Source organism: Centruroides sculpturatus, unplaced genomic scaffold (assembly GCF_000671375.1).
Source record: "Centruroides sculpturatus isolate CEXI.00-Female unplaced genomic scaffold, Cexi_2.0 scaffold1008, whole genome shotgun sequence".
Taxonomy (NCBI): Eukaryota; Metazoa; Arthropoda; class Arachnida; order Scorpiones; family Buthidae; genus Centruroides; species Centruroides sculpturatus.
The window spans coordinates 11,786-39,027 of NW_019385260.1; the positions used below are offsets into that span (position 1 = coordinate 11,786).

At 30.8% G+C, this 27,242-nt stretch overlaps 1 protein-coding gene across 1 annotated transcript in view; it reads left to right on the forward strand.

The window, feature by feature from the left end:
- LOC111636825 (FERM domain-containing protein 4A-like) overlaps positions 1-27,242 on the forward strand; it is a 50,833-nt gene that overhangs the window by 10,369 nt on the left and 13,222 nt on the right. Inside the window, exons 2-7 of the mRNA XM_023382167.1 lie at positions 11,305-11,403; positions 11,792-11,876; positions 13,718-13,797; positions 23,727-23,810; positions 24,836-24,901; positions 24,966-25,023. Of these exons, the coding sequence (XP_023237935.1) occupies positions 11,305-11,403; positions 11,792-11,876; positions 13,718-13,797; positions 23,727-23,810; positions 24,836-24,901; positions 24,966-25,023 (472 nt within the window). The remainder of the gene's footprint in view (positions 1-11,304; positions 11,404-11,791; positions 11,877-13,717; positions 13,798-23,726; positions 23,811-24,835; positions 24,902-24,965; positions 25,024-27,242) is intronic.

The following is a 27,242-nucleotide window of genomic DNA, read 5'->3' on the forward strand; positions in this document are numbered from 1 at the left end:
AAAAAAAAGTTGAAATAAAGTGATTAAACAAACATTATTACGAATATTGTAAATAACAGTTCACAAATGCATATATAGAAATATTTTTTGAAGGGGGAAATGGTCTTCACAATTTGAAATCGATCGGACACACTGTGCTCGAATGCTCGTGTAAACGCGCATTCGAGCACAATCTATCGTAGGATAAATGTACTATGCCAAAAACCTTCGCGGGAGTGTATTAAAAACTTTCCGAAGTTTTATGGCAATCGGATAAACGGTGTGGTAATGCATGAAAGACACACACACACACTCATTTATATATATATAGATAAGAAAAAGAATTTGTTAATGTTTAAGGGAAAGTAACTTCTGGGTCGAAATTGTACAAATTTATTAAAGTTGTTGATAAGATCGATTGATATTCTCTTTAAATACCCTGAATTTTATGAACTTGTATAACTTATATAATCTTGTATAACTTATATACTTAAAATAATAAATATTAAATAAATTATTAATTTGTTTTATTTATTTCAATATATTAATTAACTAATAAAGTAAAACAAAAAATAAGAAGAAAATAATTTACTAAATTTTAAGAAATGAAACTCCAAACTTTTAGTTTTTATTGACTTTTAAAGTAGCTTTTTTTAGGTACTCTTATTTCAACAACAATTGCAGATATTTATTTACGAAAACAAGAATTCGAAACTGTAAAGGACCCAATCTTTTTGTCAAAAATTAAACCGGAGACACTGAAGAGGTTGTGTCTGTACGGAATGACTGATACAAGCGTACAATAATACCATTGACACAAACACAAAGAAAAAATAATATTTTATTTGTTCGAACTTTAAAACGTTGTTTTTAAAAACATTTATTAAAAACATTTTAGCACATATGTATGGTTTACGGACTATCCGCAGTACAATCGTCATGCACGTGTTAATAAAAGGTAGTTATTACTTATTCAGATATTTTTAATTTTTAAGTTAGCTTTCCCCTTTGGGTACTTCTGGATCCGCCATGTGGCTGTACGTATGAAACGATATTGGAAGTATTCGTAGCATTCGCATCTGTTTTTTTTTTCAATGTAATATTCGATATTTCGAATATCTTCTAGTACTGTATTCGATTATTCGCCCTACTCTATTATAATACCGATACAACAGTTGGATTTTACAGTTTTCCCGAAATGTGACACGAAGAAAACAGAAGAAATAATTGATAAATGCTGTGAGTAAATATAAATAAATGCATATGTATATATAATTTGGGAATATTATTGGAATGCTATTTGAAAACACTGTAGACCTATAAATTCCCACTGTCGTCTGTCCTTCCTTAATCTCGAGAACAGAGTTAGATAGATGAAAGATGAGACCAGATATGGAAACCTTAAGGATTAACTATATACGAACTTCCGATGCAAACCGGGAATCATCTTATTTCAATTCAAAAATTTTCTTTTGAAAGGTATTAGATAGATGACCGGCACGACTCTATTACTAAAGGAAAAGTATAATGTACAGCTGCAAGCCATTATTAATTTGAGACGGAGAGTATATATTTAAATTAAATAAATTAAAAATATGATTAAAAATTGCAACCCGGCATTGTGACGATGTCACAATAAATAATTGTTCGTTTTATAATTTAAGCAATTTAAAGTTTAATCTCTTTTCCTCATTTTAATTTGAGTTTTGAGAATTTGAGTAATTCATACTTTAGATTATTTATGTTTAAGACATTTATTATTTTTTTAGTTTTAAACAAGAAAGACATGGGAACCAAAAATTATGGTAAAATTTGTAATGCTTATTTTATTAGTAATCATCTTCACAGTCCATCATATAATGTCTGTGAAATTGGCACTCCTATTTGCCTCTTTTTTCCGAAGTAACGTATGCTGTTTGTTTGCCCGCCATTTACCAACCTTTTAAACAAAAGTTATATCCCAACGAAATTTTGGATAGTTACGTATTACAGCATCCCAATCATGTTTTTTCCCCTCAAAGACTTTTATGCCAATTGTTTGCTTACTATATGCACACATTTGTCCGACTTTTAAACATAAATGTATGAAAAAATATTTAGTATCATGCAGAAGTGAGAAGCTGGAAGGTTGTTTGCCTTATCACTTTAGATGATATTTTATTTGCTTTTTCTACTGAATTAATTGTATGGCCAAATTCTTTTAAACTTTTTCTTTTACTTCACTTCCTTGTTGTTTTAAAGCTGTAAAATGTAAAACACAAGCAAATACAAATTTCACTTCTATTTTCATTCTATTGCTGATTACAGTCTGTTTAATTGTGTAAATGATATATTTATATAAATTGAAAAATAAATAAAAGTAATCGTAAGATAATGTCTGTCATTTTAATTAAATGAAAGATTCGTTTTACTTACCTTAATGTGGAAATTGCAACAAAGCACCCTCTTATGGGCAATCTCTATGTTACGTAAAGGAACTGTTTTTCTAACGAAACTTAGTTTTGCTATTAGATGTAGCAGAAACACGAAAATATAAAATTTGCAGCTGCCTTATACTAGGCGTAGACATAAACATTACACCAGGGTATATTTTGCTTCTATTACGTTAGCTTAATACAAGTGCTCGAGAGTATAGGTGATGGAATACATTACTTGTAAAGTTCAGTGCAAATTTTCTTTTAAAAAAAAGAGATTAAAAAAATGATGGATTTTCGCGAAAATAGTACTGTTCAAAACATAAAAGTGAAACCATCTTTTATTTGCGCATAAAAGTATACATAGAACACGCAAAACTCGAGAAAATTCGAATTAATTTCAGTAGAGCGTCGTTTATACGAAAGTCGGTTATCTGAAACATCAGTTATCCGAAAGAATTCCAGTCGGCAAATTTAAATTTTCGCTAGTGCTGTGGCGCTGCAATCTTTGGCTATATCTTGGGCTACTCCAATATTTTTTTTTGTTGGGGTGTGTGTTTTAGCTGGCAGCACTGGCACTTTTGTGTGGTGCTGAATCGAACGTTTTTGATACTAGATCATCTTATAAAGTATATATATTTTGGTTTTTATATTTTTCAATATAGTTATTTTGTTTGTAAAAAATAAAGAAATAATTTTTAACGATACAATAGCCACGATTATTATTTTAAAAAGTTTACGTTAGGCTTAACATCGACGAAAATTCAACGCGAAGCGACACGCAACGGAGAGAAATTTCAACACGATAGGTTAATATATTTTTCGTACATAATCTGTTATCCGAACAACCTCAGTCTCCAATTGATTCGGATAAACGACTCTCTACTGTAGTCAGTTTTGGAATCTGATCCATCGGTTTCAGTTTAAAAATAAAAAAGCATTGTACTTGTAAATACAGTTGCACTATATCATTATCAGTTTGTTTTTCAGTCATTATTCTTCATTATCTGTTTGGTATTTAAATATAAAAAAGTATTACTTTTTATTAATAACAGATTTATAAATAGAAAAATAGGGCTTTTTGTATATTTTTATATAAGTGAAAAAAACAGGTAAATATCAAAAAGTGCCCAGCGTAAAGGGGAAAAGGCTGAACTCTAATACCTTCCTCCAAACGATCGTAAATATAATAAAGATAACTTTACAGGATGTTTATTAAGTTTTTTAATAACTTGAAAAATTCCCTGCGCAAATAACGAAAAGAGGAAGCATCTCAACTTTCCAACTTTAGTAATAAGTATTAGATGGCGTAATATCCATACGAAGTTCTCGAAGTTCCTTCTCATGTGGAGTCAAATCCTCTTTCGGGGCCCACCCATGGCTGAGTGGATAAAACCACTGAACACTGGTAGTTAGTCGTTTTTTGTCCGGTTAAAATACTCAAGAAGGAAGTGGCCGGACACCGTCGAAATAATTACAACAGAAACTGAGGTTTCTCTCAGTTTTTTGAGCGACTTTGAGTGTGCGAGACCGTGAAGAGAAGCAACTCGGCTTCACCCATATTTTGACGGTGTCCATCCGTTTTCTGGGTGATTGAGGAGAAAGAAAAAACGTCTTGTACTAATTTTGAGACGCTCTACGACTTTGTAATTTAAACTGCTGCTATCTTTCGTAGAAGCAGAGATAGGATTTGGGCCGATGAGAAGGGAGTTGGGGACTACTCTAGCGAATAGTCCACTATCGACTATCTATACTCTCGTGCAAATTGTATTTAGCTAATACGTAGCAGAAGAAAGATATAACCTGATGCATCGTTTTTGTGTATACTCTGTATAATCGTATGGCAGCTTAGCACTCTGGGGAATCTGGGTCGAATCCTTACAAGTTTAAAAAACCCAGGAAATTTTCGGGAGTGGGCCTTCCGGATATGTCGGGCTCATCCTTCACCACTCGGCTGCCCCATTGTGGGCTGGCCGGAATCCATAATGGGAACTCTTTCTGTCCTGTGGGCTTCTTAGTGCCCATAAGGCGAAAAGAGTTTAAAAAAAGAAACTTTATGATATAATTTCAATAATTGCAGAAATATTCTGCTTTATGTAAGGATTTCAATATATTAATTAACTAATAAAGTAAAACAAAAAATAAGAAGAAAATAATTTACTAAATTTTAAGAAATGAAACTCCAAACTTTTAGTTTTTATTGACTTTTAAAGTAGCTTTTTTTAGGTACTCTTATTTCAACAACAATTGCAGATATTTATTTACGAAAACAAGAATTCGAAACTGTAAAGGACCCAATCTTTTTGTCAAAAATTAAACCGGAGACACTGAAGAGGTTGTGTCTGTACGGAATGACTGATACAAGCGTACAATAATACCATTGACACAAACACAAAGAAAAAATAATATTTTATTTGTTCGAACTTTAAAACGTTGTTTTTAAAAACATTTATTAAAAACATTTTAGCACATATGTATGGTTTACGGACTATCCGCAGTACAATCGTCATGCACGTGTTAATAAAAGGTAGTTATTACTTATTCAGATATTTTTAATTTTTAAGTTAGCTTTCCCCTTTGGGTACTTCTGGATCCGCCATGTGGCTGTACGTATGAAACGATATTGGAAGTATTCGTAGCATTCGCATCTGTTTTTTTTTTCAATGTAATATTCGATATTTCGAATATCTTCTAGTACTGTATTCGATTATTCGCCCTACTCTATTATAATACCGATACAACAGTTGGATTTTACAGTTTTCCCGAAATGTGACACGAAGAAAACAGAAGAAATAATTGATAAATGCTGTGAGTAAATATAAATAAATGCATATGTATATATAATTTGGGAATATTATTGGAATGCTATTTGAAAACACTGTAGACCTATAAATTCCCACTGTCGTCTGTCCTTCCTTAATCTCGAGAACAGAGTTAGATAGATGAAAGATGAGACCAGATATGGAAACCTTAAGGATTAACTATATACGAACTTCCGATGCAAACCGGGAATCATCTTATTTCAATTCAAAAATTTTCTTTTGAAAGGTATTAGATAGATGACCGGCACGACTCTATTACTAAAGGAAAAGTATAATGTACAGCTGCAAGCCATTATTAATTTGAGACGGAGAGTATATATTTAAATTAAATAAATTAAAAATATGATTAAAAATTGCAACCCGGCATTGTGACGATGTCACAATAAATAATTGTTCGTTTTATAATTTAAGCAATTTAAAGTTTAATCTCTTTTCCTCATTTTAATTTGAGTTTTGAGAATTTGAGTAATTCATACTTTAGATTATTTATGTTTAAGACATTTATTATTTTTTTAGTTTTAAACAAGAAAGACATGGGAACCAAAAATTATGGTAAAATTTGTAATGCTTATTTTATTAGTAATCATCTTCACAGTCCATCATATAATGTCTGTGAAATTGGCACTCCTATTTGCCTCTTTTTTCCGAAGTAACGTATGCTGTTTGTTTGNATTTCTCAAAAATTCATAGACAGATGGTGACCTAATTTTTAAAAGCAAACAGTCAAGTAACCAATTAATGTCATATCTCATACCCTTTTTGCTTTTTATATGGCATGCTTTCAGCATGTGCTTTATTACAAGTTTCTGTCTAGGTGGTAAGGAATCAAGTTTATCAGCTGACAACTGTTTTATTTTAAATTTAGTATTTTCTTGATGAAGCTTGAGATTTTGTTTGAAGAGTTTTCAGTTTCTTCCTATAGATCATCTTTTGCTTTCTGCACCGATATAAATCCTCTTTGACTTTTAACAATTCAGACTGCAAAGCAGAGATTTTATTGACATATAACAGCTCAGGATGCTGTGTAGTTGCTGCTTCAGATGTGGAGGGTTCTTCTATTTCCTTTTCTACAGTTGTTACTTGGGAGTGTGTATCATGCAAATCTAATGATTGATAAAAAATATATCAGACGATTAATCTTAAAGTATTTATAAGAAAAAATGGGCCACAGAGAGATAGCCCTCAGTGAATCACAGTGGATCTCACAAACCCAGCTCAATCTTTAGTTAACATTTTTTAAATATAAAATGTTCCTTAAATATAGATAAAATAGATAGATAGATAAAATTTAATTTTATATTAAAACACAAGGTCCGAGAGACACACTGCGGCTCAGGCAAGGGCAAAATATTACATGACTCATTGAGGATTAAGATTACATAAAAAACATTTACCTTTGGTATTGTCTTTTCGTGATCCCTTCCTAGATGGTTCTTCATTTCTTGTGGGACATCGCGTTGATCGTTTTTGAGGTAAAGACTTACTAATGTACTTAGAACAATTATTGAAGTTTGATGACGTTAATGCCCAGCGATCTCGTGGAATTTCTACTTTCTCTCCATTTATAACATGGGAGAAGATTTTTAAAATAAATCGACTCGCAAAATGTACGTCACAAACGTAACATTTATTTGTTAGCATCTTGTCGTCTCGTGGAATGCATCGCATCCACTCCTCAATCTTATCGCTAGGAGCATGGAAGAAATGTCTCTTCTCGTTCGATGACTTATATCCTGCCTTATATCTTGGCACAAAGCACGTTGGCATTTTTATGTAGCTAAAAAAACAATTATTATAGGTCAAAATCACTTACTTCAGTATATATCTAGCAAGAACAACGCTCTCCTGATAACAGTGGCGCCAACTAGCGGCAAATATTGTCTCTAGCTAAGTTTGAACTATTAGTCGAAAGACCAGTTAGTTAATCTACCGACTCTGGAACGGCTCACGTATTTGTACAATATAAGTGACTCGTACAACGTGGAATTCATATAACACGGAATTATCTACAGTGTTGTAGGAGGTCTACTGTATAACACAGAAAACGAAATATTAATACTGTATTTTGTAAGTTCTCCTTTCCCTTGATGACTGCATAATACCACCGATATTGTGATGTAACCTCGTTTCAAATTGTGGTATCAGACATTTGAGTGCTTGCTGAAACTATGCGAATCTTCTTATCTGCAACAGTTTTATCCATTTATTTAGAGAATTTTAAGTAGGATTCAGGTACTAGCTATGTGAGTGGCAGATTAAATTTCAAGTCATCTGAGAAAAAATTCTTACTTCTACTCTTCTGCTGACCACCTGGCATATTTTCTTTGTCATGAGAGGCTTATTTTAGAGGTGACGATCTTTGTTTGATCTCAAGTCCTGTTTGGAGTAATCTCCTCCTCACTTAACGCCTTTTTACTCCATTATCCTTTTTTCCATCATCTTTTAGGTCTATAGATGAGGAATGCTGCTTTTGAGGCATAAACGCTTCAAAACATCGTTTCTGGTTAGTATAGATACTTTTTTCATCCACTTCCAATACTTTAGGTTAGGGCTTCTTAAACTATGGGTCGCAGCCCCATTTCGGGTTGCTTAGCGAAATTTTCGAGTCGCGAGATTTTAATGCAAAATATTGAAAATAATTTGTGAGAGTTTGAAAATGGCACGCTTTGTGTAATAGGTTTTGTGAGTTGCGCTTTGTGTCACTTCTGGTGCAGCGAGACAACGATTCAGTAACACTGTAGTGTGAACTAGTGTAGTGTTGTCGCTTTTCAGTGTATTCAGTTGTCTCTGTTCCATTGTAACACAAGAGTGAACTGTGGTAGTATACCATTATTGTTTTTGCAAATTTGCATATATCTTTATTTTATATTTGGGGGGCGCGAAAAAATCACAGTCATAAATGGGGTCGTGAATAAAAAAGTTTAAGAAGCCCTACTTTAGGCTATAGTGCCTGTTTTGGAGAGCTCAGACAGCAAATGAGACACTGACTGATTACAGTTCAGTCGAGAAACTATCTGTTGTATAGAAAACGATTTTATTCAAGCAACAACCATATACCATTTTTATGACACTTTATGAAATTTAATTATGTATGTTAAATTCAACATGATTTTCAAATTATTCGCCATTATTTTTGTCTACGTTTTTTTAATTAATCATAATCTGATAACCACTTCTTAAATATCTCCGAAGCCTTGGTCCCTATATAACATTGAACACATGACAGGATCATGAAGAAATAAGTTCTAATAACTTTTTTAAATAGTAAGAAAATAAACGGACTTATTAAATCACATAATCTGTGACATTTATTTAAAATTTTGTTTTTTACACTTTTTAGGTTGGTAATTATATGCTATACAATCAATCATCAATGTGAAATTTTACAAGATGTAACTTGATAAATCAGATAATGAGCAACGAATATTGATACACATTTGTGTTTTTTTTTTTTTTAATTTAAAATATTTCTTCGAATATAAATTTTGAACGAGAACGTAAAGTATAACTTGAGTAGAGATATAGTGCATAATTGCTACAATATGATACAAAATATCAATATTTTGCTTGTTAATAAAAGAATTTGTAACATTGCGGTAATAAAAATTAATATTTCATTAATTTGAATATACTTAAACAAAATTTTCTCATAAAAATTCTCCAAAACAACTTGTTCCCAAGTCTTAATCGTTCAAAATCCCACGCTTGAAATATGCATATTCCCACGCTTAATGTTTCTATTCCTCGAAATGCATGGTTTTATCAACATGAGACTGTCATTTCGTGTGGTTTCGGTACTAATTATTTTACATAATAATACGGTACGAGTAATAAGTTAGTATCATTTGAATTTAAAAATTAAGATTTCCGATCTTTTAATTAAATTACAAAGAATGAGAAACGAAGGTTTTCGTTATCGTGTAAATTTCTGGAAATCCCGTAAAAACTCAAGTTAATTTTAAATTTGTAATTATAAGGAAACCAATTGTAGATTTAAAGAATTTTTTTTTTAATTCTAGATAAAACGAGATTTTCTTTTGAGAATTGAAAATAACTTCCAATATTTTTAGTTTCTGTTTGGAGTGTGTGTGTAATATACTTCAAGATAGACATATTTAATTTTAATTAATAGTTCATTTCTCACATATAAAGATTAAAATATTAAAATAACAGATATAAATTTAAGTTTCTAATATTCCTATTTAAAAATTAGCTTATATGAAAATAATTTGATTTTCTAATCAAACTAATAAACAGTTCATATCCTTTTGTAGTTATAAAAAGGGTAAGTTATTTATGAATACCAGATCTAATGCCACCCAAATAGTTCTAATGCAGTCTTTCGAAATAATTCTTGAAGGACAGATATTTAAAAATTATATCTAAAAAAAGAGAGAGAGATTTAAACAGACGTTTCGTGTTTCAGTCCTTCTAATTAAGTTGCCTAATTAGCATTGATTAGTATCGCCCAGAGCGGTTATGAAATCTGTCACAGAAACTATAACTTAGTTATTATTAAATCTTAGATTAGTCGGGATTCATCAATGGATCGTCAAGTATTTATCTGATATATCTATCAGTCATAATTACGCGAGAATATTTTTAATGTATCATAATGACAGAAAATATAGATTTTTTTAAACTTTCTCGATTAGTTATTGCATGAAAGTATTGCAACTTTCCAAACATTATTCTTTCTCGATGTCTCAGAAAAGCACATTAAAGTTTTCTAATATCAATTGTACACATTTTATTGGGCTGCAATTTGAAAAAAAATTATAGAGCTATAAATTTCCACCATCGTCCGTCTCTCAGTCTGTCCTTCCTTAATCTCGAGAACGGAGTTAGATGAAAATTGAGAACAGATATGAAAAGCTTAGGGGTAGAAGGCCCCTATTAATTATATACGAACTTCCAGTTTTCACTGAAACTCGCGCTATTTGAATTCAAAAATTTTATGTTAAAAGGTGTTAGATGACCGGCACGACTCTACTGCCAGCAAGAAAGGTATAATGTACTGTACAGGAGCGAGCAAGTCTCCTGTACAGTACATTACTCCTGTCTACTAATTTGAGGTGGAGAGCATATAATTTAAATTAAATAAATTAAAAATTGCAGCCCGGCACTGTGACGATGTCATAATAAATAATTGCTCGTATAAATTGATTTAAAAAATCGTTGATTCAAATCTAGAAGGGAATTAGTAAAAATTCAGAATATTTTAATTTTCGCTGTGGTATAATTTGTTTACTTATTTCATGAATTATTGTAAATTAGAGGATTGCTATAAAATTTAAAAATTATCCAATTATTTTCACATTAACATAAAATGTATAATTTCACACTTAAATCCAAAATACTTTATGCAATTTATACAGGGTGACTCATAAATTTCCATACGTAAGAAAAATAAACGTTTTTATATGAAAATCCATTTTTATTTATATAATATGCTCTACATGACTGCCATTGTGTTGAAAAGACATTTTAATGCGTGTCCTCCATTGCTGAAGAACACATTCAAGCACAGTTGGAGTTATGCTTGTAATCGCGTTGGTGATATGTTGCTTGAAATGATTTATGTTTTGTATTTTTTCCTGATACACCATGGCCTTCAAATACCCCAAAGGTAAAAATCAAGTGGAGTAAGTTCTGGGGATCTGGGAGGCCACCTCACAGGACAGTGTTAAAAACCATATGTATGGAAACTTATGGGACACCCTTCAATACACTAATTATATGGTTATATACTGTGCTGTATATATAGCATTACTTTCGAACAAAATATAATCATTTTTAATTATATTGTGCAATATACTTTTTAATATGATGACAAATGTGAGTTATCATTTATACATATGTAAGAAATATTTCAAACTACCCTATTTCTTCGTCTTCAGCTTGTTTTAGGACAATAAAACAATAACATCTATCTATATTTGAGTCTGTTTCTTTTTATTATTCGATTTTAGAGTCATTATTTCCTGTTTTAAATAATATTTTGATCTCTTATTACAAATGTAAAATGAAAGATGTTAAATTAATATTAATCGATATAAATATTTAAATGATATCTTTTTATTTATTAGGAATCACTACAATTGGCTGCAGTTGGACAAACGGGTTTTGGAACATGATCTTCCCAAGAAATCATCTCAAGCGCCGTTTGTTCTTTATTTTCTTGTGAAGTGAGTTATCTTTATACATACTTTGTTATCGTAATCGAGGTCGTTACGAGCATGCTAATAAAGTCCTTCGCCGTGTATCTTCCGGGATTATTGGAGGAGAATGCGGTTAAAGGTCGCTTTTATTAAAATTGTTTAAGCACAGGTGTTTTAGAACAAGTTATAAAAGAATTTAATATTCGAATAGCTTTAATTTTTCTAACCCCCTTTTTAATATCTAAGTGAAGTAATCAAATAGCTTCAACTGTATTGTAAATATTTATAAACAGTATCATAGAGACTTATAACCTATGATTTGTTTTAAGAATTTGTTTCAAAAGAATTAAATTTATGTATAAATATTCATAACATGTATTTGTATTTGTAACCTATATAATTTTTCTTCTTGCAGGTACTTTGTGGAGAGTATAACCGAATTAAGATGCAGTCACAGCGTGGAAGCGTTCTATCTACAGGCAAAGTCACTTGTTTTTAAGGCAAGTGTTCATTGGTTATTGTCCTATGACGTCACCACTGTATGTATTTAACTGTTTTCGGAGAATCTTCGACTGTATTCAACAGTTCGTTGGTTTGTGGTGGGTCGTACTTCGTCCTTTACTTTGCTGCTCTGATTTTTTTTTCTAATTTGTTTCGCTTGTAGCTTGCTTGAATCACGGTACGGGTAAGATACATTTCTTTTAAAATACACCAATCATTATATCACGAAATCGATTAAAATCTTTATATTTAAAGTATATATATGAAATAATAGTTAAAATTCGAGGATATATATTTGTTTTGTTGGCTTCGATAATCAGTTTTTGTCGATTATTTACTCCGTGTGTCGTTAGGAAACAGGTTATAAGAAATGCTTGGGGCGACTTCTTGACTCACTCAACCTGACCATTCACCTCACACAATGAAGTCGGATGAGGCCTCTTACTTATTAAATCCAATTTATTTTTATTTAGAAGTTGTTGATTGACTGTTTATATATCGCGATTTATACATAGATTGACTGCTAAGGGACGTCGAACTCTTAACAAAGTTTATAAATTAATCGATTTCCTTAAAGTATCGGCATGTTTCGCACGTGACATTGTTATTCTCACGGACTGCTAGTCATCAGCAGTAAAGGTCACGCAATGTAAGAGAGATTTTCATTATTTGAAATTTGATCCCTTCCCTTCAATGTTCTTTTCTTCTATATTTAATACTATCTTAATTTTTCGTACGTTTATGATATTTGTCGAGTTGGTGTCTATAATAAACACTAGATACAACTGTTTGTTTTTTAATGAACTGTTTGCTTCTTCATCCGTTTTATGATTATTTTCCTCGACGAAAAGATTATTAGTTTCAGTAGATTCACATGACTGGTAGCGGGAAGTCTTGTTTATTGTCTGTAAATTTGTTATACCATAAATTTTAACAGTTGTATGTTTTACAAGTTATATTTTTTAATGCTATACAATCGTAAATGTATACAGCTTATAAAAATTAAATATATTTATTATAGTAATTACATTATTTAAATAATGAAATTTTACGGGAAGTAATTAAACAAATATCCTGTGCATGTGTCATGTACTGTAGGTCTAAATTGTAAATAATTTTCATAGTGTCCTTAAGGGTTATAGTAATTATGAAAAAATATAATTAATTATAATATTTAAAAATTAAATTAATAAATTTTAGGTAAATGATTGTGCTCATAAGCAGCTACTATTTAATAATTTTTTACTCTTATAGGAATAATAATCAGGATTTAAATCACATCGTATACTTAAACTATTATACAAATTTTATTATATTTTAATTGCACAACTTTTTAAGTTAATTTCCTAGGATTATATTGTTAATTGGAGTATATAAATTGCAACATTTACAGGCTTTTCATAATCATAAAATAATAACTAATACAAAAGGTTTTATTTGTAAATAAATAAATGCAACAAATTTTAAATTTGTTTTTCATATAAAACTAGATAAGGTTAATGATTAATATATAATTAAATTAAAAAGAAATATAATTTTCTTTATTATCTTTAAGAGTTGTTTTATAAATTTATAAAGTTTACAGTTATTGTCTATTCTTAATGTGTAAAAAATCAAAAATACTATTAATAAAATTCTTTTTAACTAGATTAAACACAATGAATCACTTTATATAAATGGTTTATAAATAGGAAATTTTATTAGTTGATATCCTGATTAACTTATTCAGTAATTTATATAGTTTCATTATCTATTTATTTCTTGAAATTTTATTTAATAAAACAATATTTCCTGATTTGTTATTATTTTTACTTTTTTTATTGTATTTTTGATATTATAGGGTGTTATAGAAACAGATAGTGAGACAGCTTTTCAATTAGCAGCTCTAGTTCTTCAAGCAACATATGGTGATTATGTTGAGTAAGTAGTAAATAATACTATTGTTATGCTTAAAATAAAACTGCTTTTATCTAACTAATAACAATTTTATGAAAGTTGTTTCTTTGCATTTTGTTATTTTATACTTTTAAGTCATATTGGCTAAAAGTATGGAAATAAATTTTTAAACAGTTTATTTAATACCATTTAATGTTTAATTTAATTTTTTTTACAAAAATATTTACTGTATCATCATCTGGTTTTCTTATCATGATGATAACAGGTCTTGCAAATAAAACTATTCATGATTTAATTTAAAAGAAAATTTATTTCCTCATGAAAATTTATAAGTAGTTTGTAATGGAACATTTATTATATAAAATCTAAATATTTTCAAAATATAAAAAAATTATTCACCATACCCAAGATCAATGGTGAATCCAGAAGTATCCAGAGGGGGAGCTAATTCAAAAATTAAAAATATTTTAATAATTAATAAGTACCTTTTTTATTAACATGTGCATGATGATTATATTGTATATAGTTTGATAAATAATAATAGTTGCATCTTAAATAATTTTTTAAATGTTTTGAAGTTCAAACCAAAAGAAAATTTTAATTTTTTATGTCAGTGTGGGATTTAGGTCCCTGTAGTCCTCCCCTTGTATCTGCTACCAGTAATAAAAAGCTGGTTTTTTCATTATAAAAATGCCCTGCTATGTTGCACTTTCCAAATTAGTGACTATCTAACAAAACTCCATATACGTGTAGTTTTGAAGCTTCCTTATTTACTAGACCTTGCTCATGCAGACTTTAATATTGTCACTGTGAAACTTTACTGAAGGATTACAGATCAACTTTGCAAAAGGGCTGAAAAATGTTGCAATGATTGCACTCAAAGAAGTAACAATGGATGGTCTGCAAGATAGTTTTTATAAATGATATGAACATGGCAGAAAATGCCTTTTTTGAAGTGATTTCCTGTTAATACATTAAAACCTTGCTAATTAGGAATTTGTGGCAATTTGAACTACTACACTCACTTGCCAATGAATTAGAAACAGCAATTTAATATTTCATTGGATCACCTTTAGCTTGAATTACATCATTTACTTGATTTGGTATGGATTCTACAAGGTGTTGAAGTGCTTGTAAATCCAATGCATATCAGGAATTCACTAGGTTTTCCTTTAGTTTGTGCAGATTTGATGGAGCAGACTTTGCTGATGGATATGTTGTTCTAACATATCCCATACATTCTTGATGGGGTTAAGATCTGGGCTCTGTGGTGGCCAGGGTGGGTGGTGATAGTCATCTTTATGCATGCTGAACCACTGCTGAACAATTCTTGTGCGATGAACAGTAGTGTTGTCATCAAAGAAAGCTGTCACATACAGGAAAAAAATGCAACATTGCAGGATGAACTTGATTGACAACAATGTTCAGGTACTCGTTGGAAGTCACTCGACCTTCCAGGAATATCATTGGACCAGTTCTGCCCCATACCATAACACCCCCACAGAACCTTGAGTCATGTCAATGAGGCAAGCAGGGTCCGTTGCTTCATGGGGCTCCCTCCAAATCCTCTGTCTACTGTCAGTACAGAATAAGGTGTACTGTCATTCGTCTGATCACATTACTTTTTCCAGTCCTCAGATGTCCAATCACAGTGCTCTTGGCACCACTGTAGACGAACTCTCTGGTTCTTCACAGAAATCATTGGTTTTTGTATAGGCCTGCAACTGTTCATACCAATTCTTTTCAGTTCCTGTGCATAGTTTGGGTAGATATGGGTTGGTGATGGGATTCATTAAATTCTTCTGTCGATTGCTGTACAGAGGAAGTCATTTTTTCGACACTAGCCTTTTCAGATGATGACAATCGTGTTCCTGATTAACTGTTTCAGAGCCACAGTTACTTCTTTTAGACATAGACTGTGGATTATTTTTCCACCGATTGAACACTCAGGATATCTCATCTTTGAAAAAACCAGTCAGCTCTACAGTTCTTGATATCATGACTCCAGCAAGATGGGCACTACAAGCAGCCCTTTTTGAAACTCCATCAAGTTTTTTGCTTTTCCATTTTCATAAACTTAATGACCTTATTGATCAACAGTATTCTTAAATAGGAGCTTATGAACACGTGGTAACTCACATGACTCAAGTGTTTTGCATATAAGCTGCAAAATTACATTTACTTAATATGCATGCATGTTTCTAATTCATTGGCCAGTGAGTATATTTTGTGTTGTGTATTTGTTAAAATAATAGATTTGTCAATTCTAATCTGGGCTTTAACAGTTATTACTTTACTCTTAGACAGATGCATCAAAATGTGATGTAGAAAGTACTTATGAAAGTACTTACAAACAAAAATAACCTTGTTTTTTAACCTCAAATTAAAAAATGTTGGCAATAACAAGAATGATGCTACTATTACTTGCATTGTAAAAGTCTATCTAGCCACTGTGTTTATTCATTTAAATGATAAAATGTACTTTTTGGATCATACAATACACATTTGAGTAAAACATTTGCTAATTTGGAATAGGCTTTTCCCTAATTAATCAAATTAGGATGGTTCTTCTATACTTATATTATTAATGTAAATAGAATCAGAAAATTCAACACCAAAATTTTTTTTAATAATAGAATCAGAAATAACTACACTTTTTGCTTGAAGTTGTTTTATTATTTTCCTAGCTTTACTTTAAAATCTTTTTAAAATATTGGAAGCATTACATTAAGGTGAATTAAAAGTTTATTTTCCTTTTTTTCTCACCTCAGTTTTATCTTATGTTGTTTTTATCAATCTACTAAAAAAGTAAATAAGATATTCATTTATAAATAGTAAAAGAAATAAACAAAGTTAAGAAGTTCCAGTGAGTGAGAAATAAATGAGAACTTCTAATTTGAATAATGTACAGGTATACCTTGCCTTACGTCAGTAATTGGTTCTAGGAGAGGCGACATAAGTCGAATTTACTTGTCTCCGAATCTACTTGTCACTAGGCTAAACCATAAATTACCATTCCCTGTTCTGTATTTTATTTATTAATGCATTTTTAATAATGTATGGTTAATAAGGATCTATTTTAAGCTTACAAACAAATAAATTTTAGTTTTTAATATAGTACAGAAAAAGTAATCTAAATTTACGAATGCATGTACTGTAAATACAGTACATACTTCTAAATGTATATATTTTACTATGATTTTACTTGCTTTAAACGCTTTTCTAGTGATATTACGACTTCAATATTTGTGGCAGACAGACGTAAAGTCGAATAAAATGACTTAAATTTGATTTTTATTTTTCCATATACTTTTTTGACAAGCAACGTATAATCGGGAACGACGTAACTCGAAATGACGTAAGTCGAGATATACCTGTATTAACATTTTCTAAAATAATTATTTGATTTGTGTATTATACATAAATTTATATAAAGTATATATATATTGTGTAAAAGGTGTTTCAAAACTCATGGGAAAAATTTAAGGGGTGATAGAAAACATCTAAACAAGCAATTTTCACCATACAATGCATGGATGGAGAGCAAGCTGTGAACCACTAGCAGATATTTGTTACTGTCACATGAAAGAACAAAACACCAAATGGATAGAGGAGGTACTAAATAATTTTATTGATAGCATGTGTGCCAAAATTACAGAAACTGCTTAAAAGAGCAACTGCCTGCAGTAATGCAGGCGTTACAACTGCGACATAGCGAGCAGCACACTTTTTCAAACACACCCGGCATGTCTTGGACGGTACCGGCAGCAACAGAAATCCTGGCAACTAGGTCCTCATCGGAGTTGATGGGACTTTCGTACACAAGACTTTTCAAATGGCCCCACTGGAAAATATCCAGACAGGAGAGATCGGGTGAATGTGCCAGCCAGGGTGTGGGCCCACCCTGACAAATCCATCATCTTGGGAATTTAGCATCTAAAGTGCTCTGCACATCCAAGCTGAAATGGGGTGGTGCTTTGTCACGCTGGAATCACATATGTACTTGTATGTTGGCTGCAACAGGTTGAAGTAAGTCTAGCAATACCTGTCGTAAAAATGTGAGGTGTGTTCTGCCGTCCAGTCAGACTGGCAGAAGGTATGGGCAGATCAAATGGTCACCCACAATTCCAGCCCAAACATTTACGCTGAAACGCTTCTGATATGCTTAAGGACGTGTGGTGTACAGATTGTTAGATGCCCACATATGGAGGTTGTGCATATTAGAAATGCCTTCACGAGTAAAGGTGCATTCATCCGTGAATTACACATGTGCACTAAAATCAAGCTGCGCTGCTAGCTGTTGCAAAAACCAATGTAGAAACTTGACACATGGCGCATAATCTGTAGATATTAAGGCCTGCACATTCTGTGCATGGTAGGGATGTAATCCTTTGTCCCATAGTACTTGCCAAACAATCAAGTGGGGCACATTTATGGCACAAGAAACCTCTCACATGCTAATATCCAGACGATCTTCCACTCTTTGCAGAATGTCCTCTACAACTGGTGGCATCCACACACTCCTGCCACACCCTGTATCATGCATGCTGGTGACAAAGGATTGTGTTTCGCACAGGCACCGATGCAATCGCTCAAACATTTTTCGGACTGGCATGTGTCTTCTTGGGAAATGCTGCCTGTACAGTCTTTCAGCTTCCAGAGCATTCCCATTTGCAAGATCATACATAAAATGCATGTCCGCCTTTTCCTGATTACTGTACGTCACCATGCCTTCTGAAATCCACGGTAGAAATGACGATGTGTAAGAAAACTCGCGCTTTATGCTTTCCATTACAACGCCATCTAGTGGTTCATGCTTGCTCTCCACCCATGATTGTATGGTGAAAATTGCTTGTTTAGATGTTTTCTATCATCCCTTAAATTTTTGCCCATGAGTTTCGAAACACCTGTATATGTATATATATACAGACAAATCCTTAAGGATTAAATTAGTATGTTTTTAAATTTATTGAAAACATATTAACTTAATCTTCAAGGAACCAGTAATGAAATGAATCATTTTTGAAAATGATTAATAATTGATGTATCAAAATAACAAGTTAATGTTTTTACATCAGATTTTAGTTGGAAGTGTAATTTGTTTTCAACTTCCTAGTTAAAATGAATGAATCATACTGAATAATGATGAATATTAATATTATTTTAATTTAAATATTTGTAATGTACAAAAATAAAAATACTTTATAATAATTAATTAAACAATATTTTTTTCCAATTTGAAACTGTCTTTTGTCTATATTTATCCTTATTACACAGTGAAGTTGTTTAGGTGTCAATATGCATTTCAGGTACTTTATTTGTTTTAAACACTATTAAATATGGAATAACAAACAGCCAACAGAAGAGGGGCTAGCGCCTAAACAGCAGAATACAGACAGATATAAAGTAAAGCCTGGCATCTATTGAGTGCACTTCATTGTGTAACAAGAATAAATTAACAATAATTAAAATACATGAAAAAATATGAATTATAAATAAAATATAGCTTGTATATTAATGTTTAAAAATATAATGCAATTTTGCTATTTGGTTTTTTACAAAATTTTCCATTATGTAATGTATATTTATAGTAATATTATAATTATGAAAAACATAAATATAACTTGTAGTATTATTTCAGACACATTAATATACAGTACGCCTATATTAATACACTTTTTAGCTATTGCCAAAACTGGAAACAGTGTCCACGCACTAAAATAATTTGGCATTTCAGATTTCTGTATGATGAAACAATAGTGAATCACAGCTTATTAACTTTAAATATTTATACAGTTTACAATATATTTCCACTTTGTTTTTAAATTGACTATCAAACAAACATCTAATATTGAACATTGGAAATGATATATCATACAAGCAAAAATCTCAAATATATCTACAGGATGTGCCAGAAACACTTGAAAATTTTTAAAATTACTTTTTAAGTCACCCTGTAGATACCACTGTAATACTAACTGCCATTACTTTCAGTCTACTTTGGAGTTCAATTGACATAGAATGCTTCTATAAAACACTATATTGCTATATAAATGTCTTGGGACATTTATAAAGAGACATAGTATCACAGCTACACAATGTAGTTTCTGATACTATACTATGTTACTCAGGTATCAAAGTGGCATCAAGAAGGAAGTGTAAAGAATAGAAAACCATCAGGATATCCTTGTTCAGTAAGTGTACCAGACAATGTGAATTGTATAAAAAAAATACCATCTTGTGTAGACCTGCACTGGTCAGTTTAATGACAGGCTGTTACAATTAGTATGGCAGATAGCCAGGGCCGAATTAACCCACTTTTGGGCCATAGACATTTTCTTCTTACCGGGCCCCTCCCTCTCTCACAAGAAATAGAGCACACAAAAAATATAAAACAATAAATAAAACAAAACTAAATAATGTGAAAAACTAAAACAAATCTTAAATTTTTATTAATAAAAAATATTTAATACACAACAATAAATTTTAGTTTTTCTAGAAAAGTTTGAACAGTTTTTTTATAAATTTAAAATATTGAAATTTGTTTTATTAAATGACTAACAAAAGTTGTTGTACAATAACAATATTACCTTAAAATATTAATTGTCAACAAGACTATGTCTTGTTTATAAAATTGTACTGCCTGCTGTGTTATCAGCTTAGAGGTAGGAAGGAGTACATGTCAGGAGTTGCAATTTGGCACAGAGTATTAAGTGCCCACATAATGCGTGCATAAAAAATCCAGACTTGTAGGTACTCGGGGGACCGAGAACCGAGTCAAAGTAAAATACAAAATGGCGACTCTCTCTACAAACAGGCAAACCGAAGTCAGGTGGTGAGAGTACCACCCACAGTCATTCTAGGAAATGGACTCTGACCCTAGGACTGAACACATAGTATTTTCTTTGTTAAGATTTGTAATGTGAATTTGGGAGTGCTTCAAATATGACATTAAAACAGAGTTTTATGTTGTTACAAATAGGTTTTTTAACACTATCTAGTATAGTAAAATCTTGGGACCAATAAAAATTTGACATTATAATTATAATAATTAAACTGTGTATTGTTTGTGCAAAGTAAAAAAATAATAATAATTTCGGACGATACAATAGCCATGATTATTCTTTTAAAGACGGGAAATTTTTGTTAGGTATCAACAAAAATTCAACCCAGGCCGACGTGCAACGCAGAGAAATTTTTAAATTGGATAGGTTAGTTTTATCGAAAATGCATCGTGGGCGAACTTGTGGTCGTGGCCGGCAAAGTTTGAATGATTGCGCCCAAAAGCAGCGATACCGAAGAAGATTGGAGAATGAGAACAAGATCCGCTTAGTAGTGTCTTTGAGACATAGACATGTCCCAAATATGATTTTGCTGTTTTACTTGTTTAATTTAACCTTTTTGGTTAATATTTAAATAATTTTTTACGTTAAATATTTTACGTTTTACCAGTATTAAACAGTTGTCCAACAGAAAAGTAAACTACCTTATTTACAAATCTTTTCAAAATAGACAGTTTGACCGGGCCCTTCTAAAAACCAGGCCCTAGACATTTGTCTCATTTGTCTATGCGATGATCCGGCCCTGCAGATAGCAGATTTTTACTCATTGATATTTACTATCCATGCAAGCAAGATTGAAGTAGTCCAGGAGCTCAGTGTATAAGACAAGAGACAACTTCAGTTTTTTAAAATTTTTTAGTTATTGAGAGTTGATGAAAACATCATAAACAGAGTCAGTTGAAGCCATTCCATATGTCTGGGTTCGTGAACAAACAGAACTCCTTTCTGGACTGAAAATAACCTATGCAAATTTAAACAGTAATTTTTGCATACAGTTAAACTGAAGTGTAGTAAGCCATGTCATCAAATTTCATTTGAAGCATTATCATCTCATATTTCTCTGAAGATGAAAAGGGTCATGCTGTAAATTGAATGCTGAGCTCTTCATAGCCATGTTGGTAAAATTTCTGAGACATGAGATTAATTCTTATAATCTATTGTTCCAGCAAGATGGAGTTTTCAAAAAAATGTTTCTGTGTAGGTTCATTTCTTGCTTTGGAAACATTAACTGGTCTGTCCACCCATCTGACAGAACAGTCTCAATGATGAACATAATGTCATTTTCAAGAAGTAGTGTTTTATGTTAATTCACCATTAAAAAAAAAAGGAATATATTTGTGTGAAATAATAAATTATTTGTATTAAAGAAACAAATTCACTTTTACAATGGACCCTTGGTATACGACCTTAATCCGTTCCTGATGTTTGGACTTATACTGAATAGGACGTATACCGAACCAACCTTTTCCATAAGAAGTAATGTAAAAATGATTAATCCGTTCTCATGAAAAAAAAAATGGCTGGCTTTAAACACCTCGCTTTCCTGCTTGATTTTTCATGAGATCAGCATGTATCTTTTTAGCTTTCTTGCAAATAATTGCTTCTGATATGCTGTCTCTAGCACACTGTTTTTCGGTTATCCAAAGCAAAAGCAATTTCTTAACATGATCTAATGTCTTTGATCTCTGTTTAGAAATTGATTTAACTCATTTCACAATGTTAGCAGATTTAATAATGTCTTTATTTTTTGCGATTGTCGATATTGTCGTTCTCGGAATACGGTATGCAACAGTTAAAATCTCGAACACGTATGCCACCTTTATATTTTTCAACAGTCTTCTTTTTTCAGTTCCATTGTGATTCTAGTCATTTTTTTAGTTTTCTGTTGCTTTTCATTTGCCTTTTTGCAATTCATGATTAATAAAAATAATAAAATTTTACTTACAAATTAAAATCAGAAGAAATTTAACAAAGTTATAAATTGTGGCACCGCGAACGTCTAGTCTGGTATAATACACCGATAGTGCTACTTGTTCATAGATGGCGCGTATAATTGAATTAAGTCGTATACCGAACAAAATTTGTTTCGTCCAAACAGGACGTATTCCGAATTGGGCGTATTCTAAAGCAGACGTATACCGAGGTTCCACTGTATTATGCATTCTTAGCATTATTGCTGATACTTTTTCTTAAAATTATTCAAAGAAATTGAAAATTAATAAATATATTCCTTTTTATCACTCATGGTATTTTAAGGTTAAACTGTAAACAAAACTTAATATGTACAGTACAATACAATTTAAGTCTGCAACTGTGAATGGTCATTTGCAATTTAATATTGTAGAACAAAAAGAAAAGTTAGATTTTTGTATGATAGAAATATGAAAATCACTAAGAGTTTCATCCATTTTATAAGATAATTTTTATCTTATCTGATATCTTTAACTATATTATGATCAGATACATATGATTTTCTTAACTTAAAATTTACTTTCATTCTGCTTTATTGAAGAATTACAATTAATATTATTTTTTATTTAATAATTTTTATTATTAGTTTAATAATAAGCTAAGAAAAGCCTTATTATTATTATCTTCAGGAGTGAATTATTTCAAAGTTCATTCAAATCCTCCAACTGTCCTAATTTATGAGCAGACAATTGGAATCATGCAGTAGCTGATACATGACAAATTATCTGCTTGTGTTGGAGATTCAAATAAAATTTGAAAGAATTTGAAGAATTGAGACATTTCTAAAGACAAGAAAGGAAAGCTTGAAAGTACTAGTATAGTTTTGAAATGTTTAATATTTAGTTCTCCAATAAAGCAGAATAAAGGTAAATATAATAAATTGTTTACATACATCTAAATTACAGAATTACATAAAAATAAGCAGCTAAATGAATAAAGGAAAGCAAACTGTAGTAAATGCATTTTACTTTGGAATTATATTAGGATACCAATATTTTAATACACTGATATATATCTGCAGTTGGATTTTTTTTGTTTTGGAAGTTAATGAGTTTTGGAAACTTCTTTAATTTTCAAAATTTGTTTAATTTACGTTAAAATTTGGTTAAATTAAGTTTCTGTTTTTATTTATACCTTTAGTGACATAACTACTAGAGACTATTTGAAAAGACTTCCTGTTTTACGAGAAAGTACCCTAAAAGAACATTTTTCTATATCATTGTGGTAAGTTTATTATTTAGTTTTAAAAATTTGCACAATAATTAAATAGAAACTTATAAGAATAATTGGATGTTGCTATTCTCAAATCACTTTTTCACTGATATTATTTCACTGATGCTTTTACTTTTGACTCTAAGATTTTAATATCAGTTATTAGTATTGCCTGTTGTTGTAAGCACTGTATCAGTGCTGAATTGCAGGAATAATCAATGCTGCAACAGCATCTCCTGCACAAAGTTCAAGAGTAAGTTCTTTAAATGGCCTTAACATACCACAGAACATCAGAAACTAGATTCCATTGGTGACTGGTCAAGTAATTAATTTTGTTGGTCACAATGGAATGTTTTATTAATCAATCCTATACATCAAATATAGAGTCCATAGAGTTGAAATGTCTTAAATAAGAGAATGCACTAATACCTTTATGTCTTGTTGAATTTTTCTCAATATTTCTGTTACTCAAATGGCAAAAATGTGTTGAAATACTTTTTCCTACAACAATTAGCTATTTTATGGATTTTTTTGACTTTGTGTTTATGAAGACTTTTGATCAAGACCACTACAGCTACAAAATATCAAAGATTTAGCCAAACTATCTTCATAATAATTGGACTATTATTTTGCTATTAATAATAACTAGATATTAAGTAAATTGGGAGCATGAATATATTTCATGCTCCTAATGCCTCATGCTACAGTTACCATAAGTTATCCACAAGTATTTATTATTTACTTATTTTATTTTGGAATGAAAAATGATTATAGTTTCTATTTGTATTTTTATATATGAGTAAAATTTCACATCAGTTATCTGTACATTTCACAATTTCCTGTTTTTTGCAAGAAATATATCTGGTTATTACAATATCTTAACATGATAAAAATTTCAAATTATTTTAACTTTTAAAAATAAATATTTTACAATATATCTAAAATTCTTATCAAATTTATTATAATGTTTTATATATTACTAATAAAAATATTTAATATTTGTGATATTAATAATAATTAACTATTAATATTTTCAGTGAAGATAAAGTTATAGAATTTTATAAACATCTAGTTGGTCAAACAAAAGGAGAAGCCGTTGTAAAGTAAGATTTTTGTATGTATATAAATTTTTGATTATCAAGTATAAAAAGCATGTGTATATTTCAGTTACCTTAGCATTGTTGAAAGGCTACCTACTTATGGGATTCATTATTATGAAGTAAAGGTAAGAATTACTATTATTATTCTTGATCTTAATATAGGGAATATGCTCTTTTTAAGTTTTTTATATATAACATCAGTTTTTTTAAATGAATTTTCCATTATAAAGTGTAAGGATATTGAAAATAATTATTACAATAATCTTCCAAAATTATGATCCTGAGGGTGATCCCGAGTGACCACTTACCTGACAACAAGTTGGTGAGACCTGATCTTGTAGTCTGTTGGATGGCTCTACAATAAATTGTCACAAGATTGCAAGATCTAGCTGATGGCAGGATGCTGACACCAATTAGGATAGAGTTAGGGTTATTTCACACTATGACCGACTGGTTCGATCCGACCAATCCTATAATCAGACTGACTAATAGTAAAAGCATTCACATTGAGTACGATTATATGTCGGTGGCCAATTCGTAAGGACCAATCGGAATAGGTGTTAGAAATCATTCTAATTTTTAAAAATATTTTTGTAATCTACCTGGTTAAACTTTGTGGATGTGATCTTACTTCATTAATAAATTTTTCCAAAAAGTCTAAATATTACCATCTTTTCTCATTATGTCAATAATGTTTTTTAATATATATATTAGTTATATGTGTTCCCACATAAAATTTAAGCAGTTATGAAAGAAATAAGGTACAAGGAAAAATTTAAATAAATTAGAAATATATATAATGTAAAGCTATGTTTGATTGATTTGATAGTTTTTATATATCCAAAGTCTGATTGGTTGTAGTTTTGAAGCTCTCATTGGCTGTACTCACCGACTACTCTGACCCAACTATAAACATTTTAACTTTTTAAATCTGTTCGACTGGAATGACCAATCGGTGGACTGATTGCTGTTTCCATGGCAACACAACTTGGAGTCAGATCAGTTAGTCATAGTGTGAAATAGCCCTTAAATGCATCCTAACCCACAAATTGTAACCAAAGGTTGAATAGGATGATCTAAAATTATCGAGTGGGAGGTTGTGAACAAGTTGATGTGTCCAGGGTTTGATAGAGATAGGTAGCCAGGTTAACAAATAAAAATATAAGTTTAATATAAAACATCTAAACCTAAGAATACACAGAAATATGTTATATACATCTAAGGCAACATGACAAACATATTATGCGCTCCAGTTGCGTTCTATCCGCTATTTTCTCTTCAGAGAGAGAGTTTACAGAAATACCTCAGAGAGAGATGTGGTTCTCTGTCTTTGCGGAAGTTGAGCCGTGATCAATGTTTTCCTTTCTTATACTGCAATTCAGGCCGTCGTCTTCTATGGGAAAGTCCACTTTAGGGTGTTCTGGATATGATGGGATGGAAGTCTTCTCCATCATTATATGGAGCTGTCATGACCATATTTGGTTCAAGACTTGTCTATTCGTGCATCAACAATCAACTTTCTCCTCCTTTAACACTAGGTTATTTAGTCCTTGGATGTTATAATTCTCATCTAGTTATTGATGGTATGGGTGATATTCAATTCATTTCCTGTGTGATGTTTTCTTTACAATCACAATGGAGAAAAAGGCTTAAGATTTTTCTTAATTTTACACAAAATCATGCCTCAATTCTCACACTTATAATTTTAGGATATTGCATATATATTTATGATAAGCAAGATTTTAAAAAAATGTTATAGAATATTTTTAATAAATTATTATATTATCTTTTATAATACTGTTTTATTTTGAAGATCATTTTTAATGATTTAAAATGAATGCATAAGAGGTTTACAATTGGTGTTAGACATTGTACAAAATACAGAAGTGGTGAGTAGGTTAATAATACATGAGTATAGAAAAGTTACACAAACATAAGATTAGTGACGCATACAGAAATGTATGAAAGACAGAAGAATTTTTGAAAACTTGAAATGATATCAAATATTTCAAAGATTTACTGTATGTCTGCCTATATTAAGATATAAAAACTATAGTAGATAATTGACATTTTCCAAGAAATATTTAAAAAATGTTCTGGCAGTCATCAAAATATATACAGGCAATCCATGGGGATCTGACCCTTGACATTTAGATAACTTGCATTTTTATAGATAATACATTGACATTTCTAAGTCTGTTTAAATTACAAATTAGGACTTTACTAAATATCAAGCTGACAAACAAGAATGTTAATTTGTCATATAATGGAGCTTTCTGCTAGTTTTGGTAATCTGCTTTCTGTTGAATATGTGGTATTAATCTCTTAAATAATGTATAAGCAT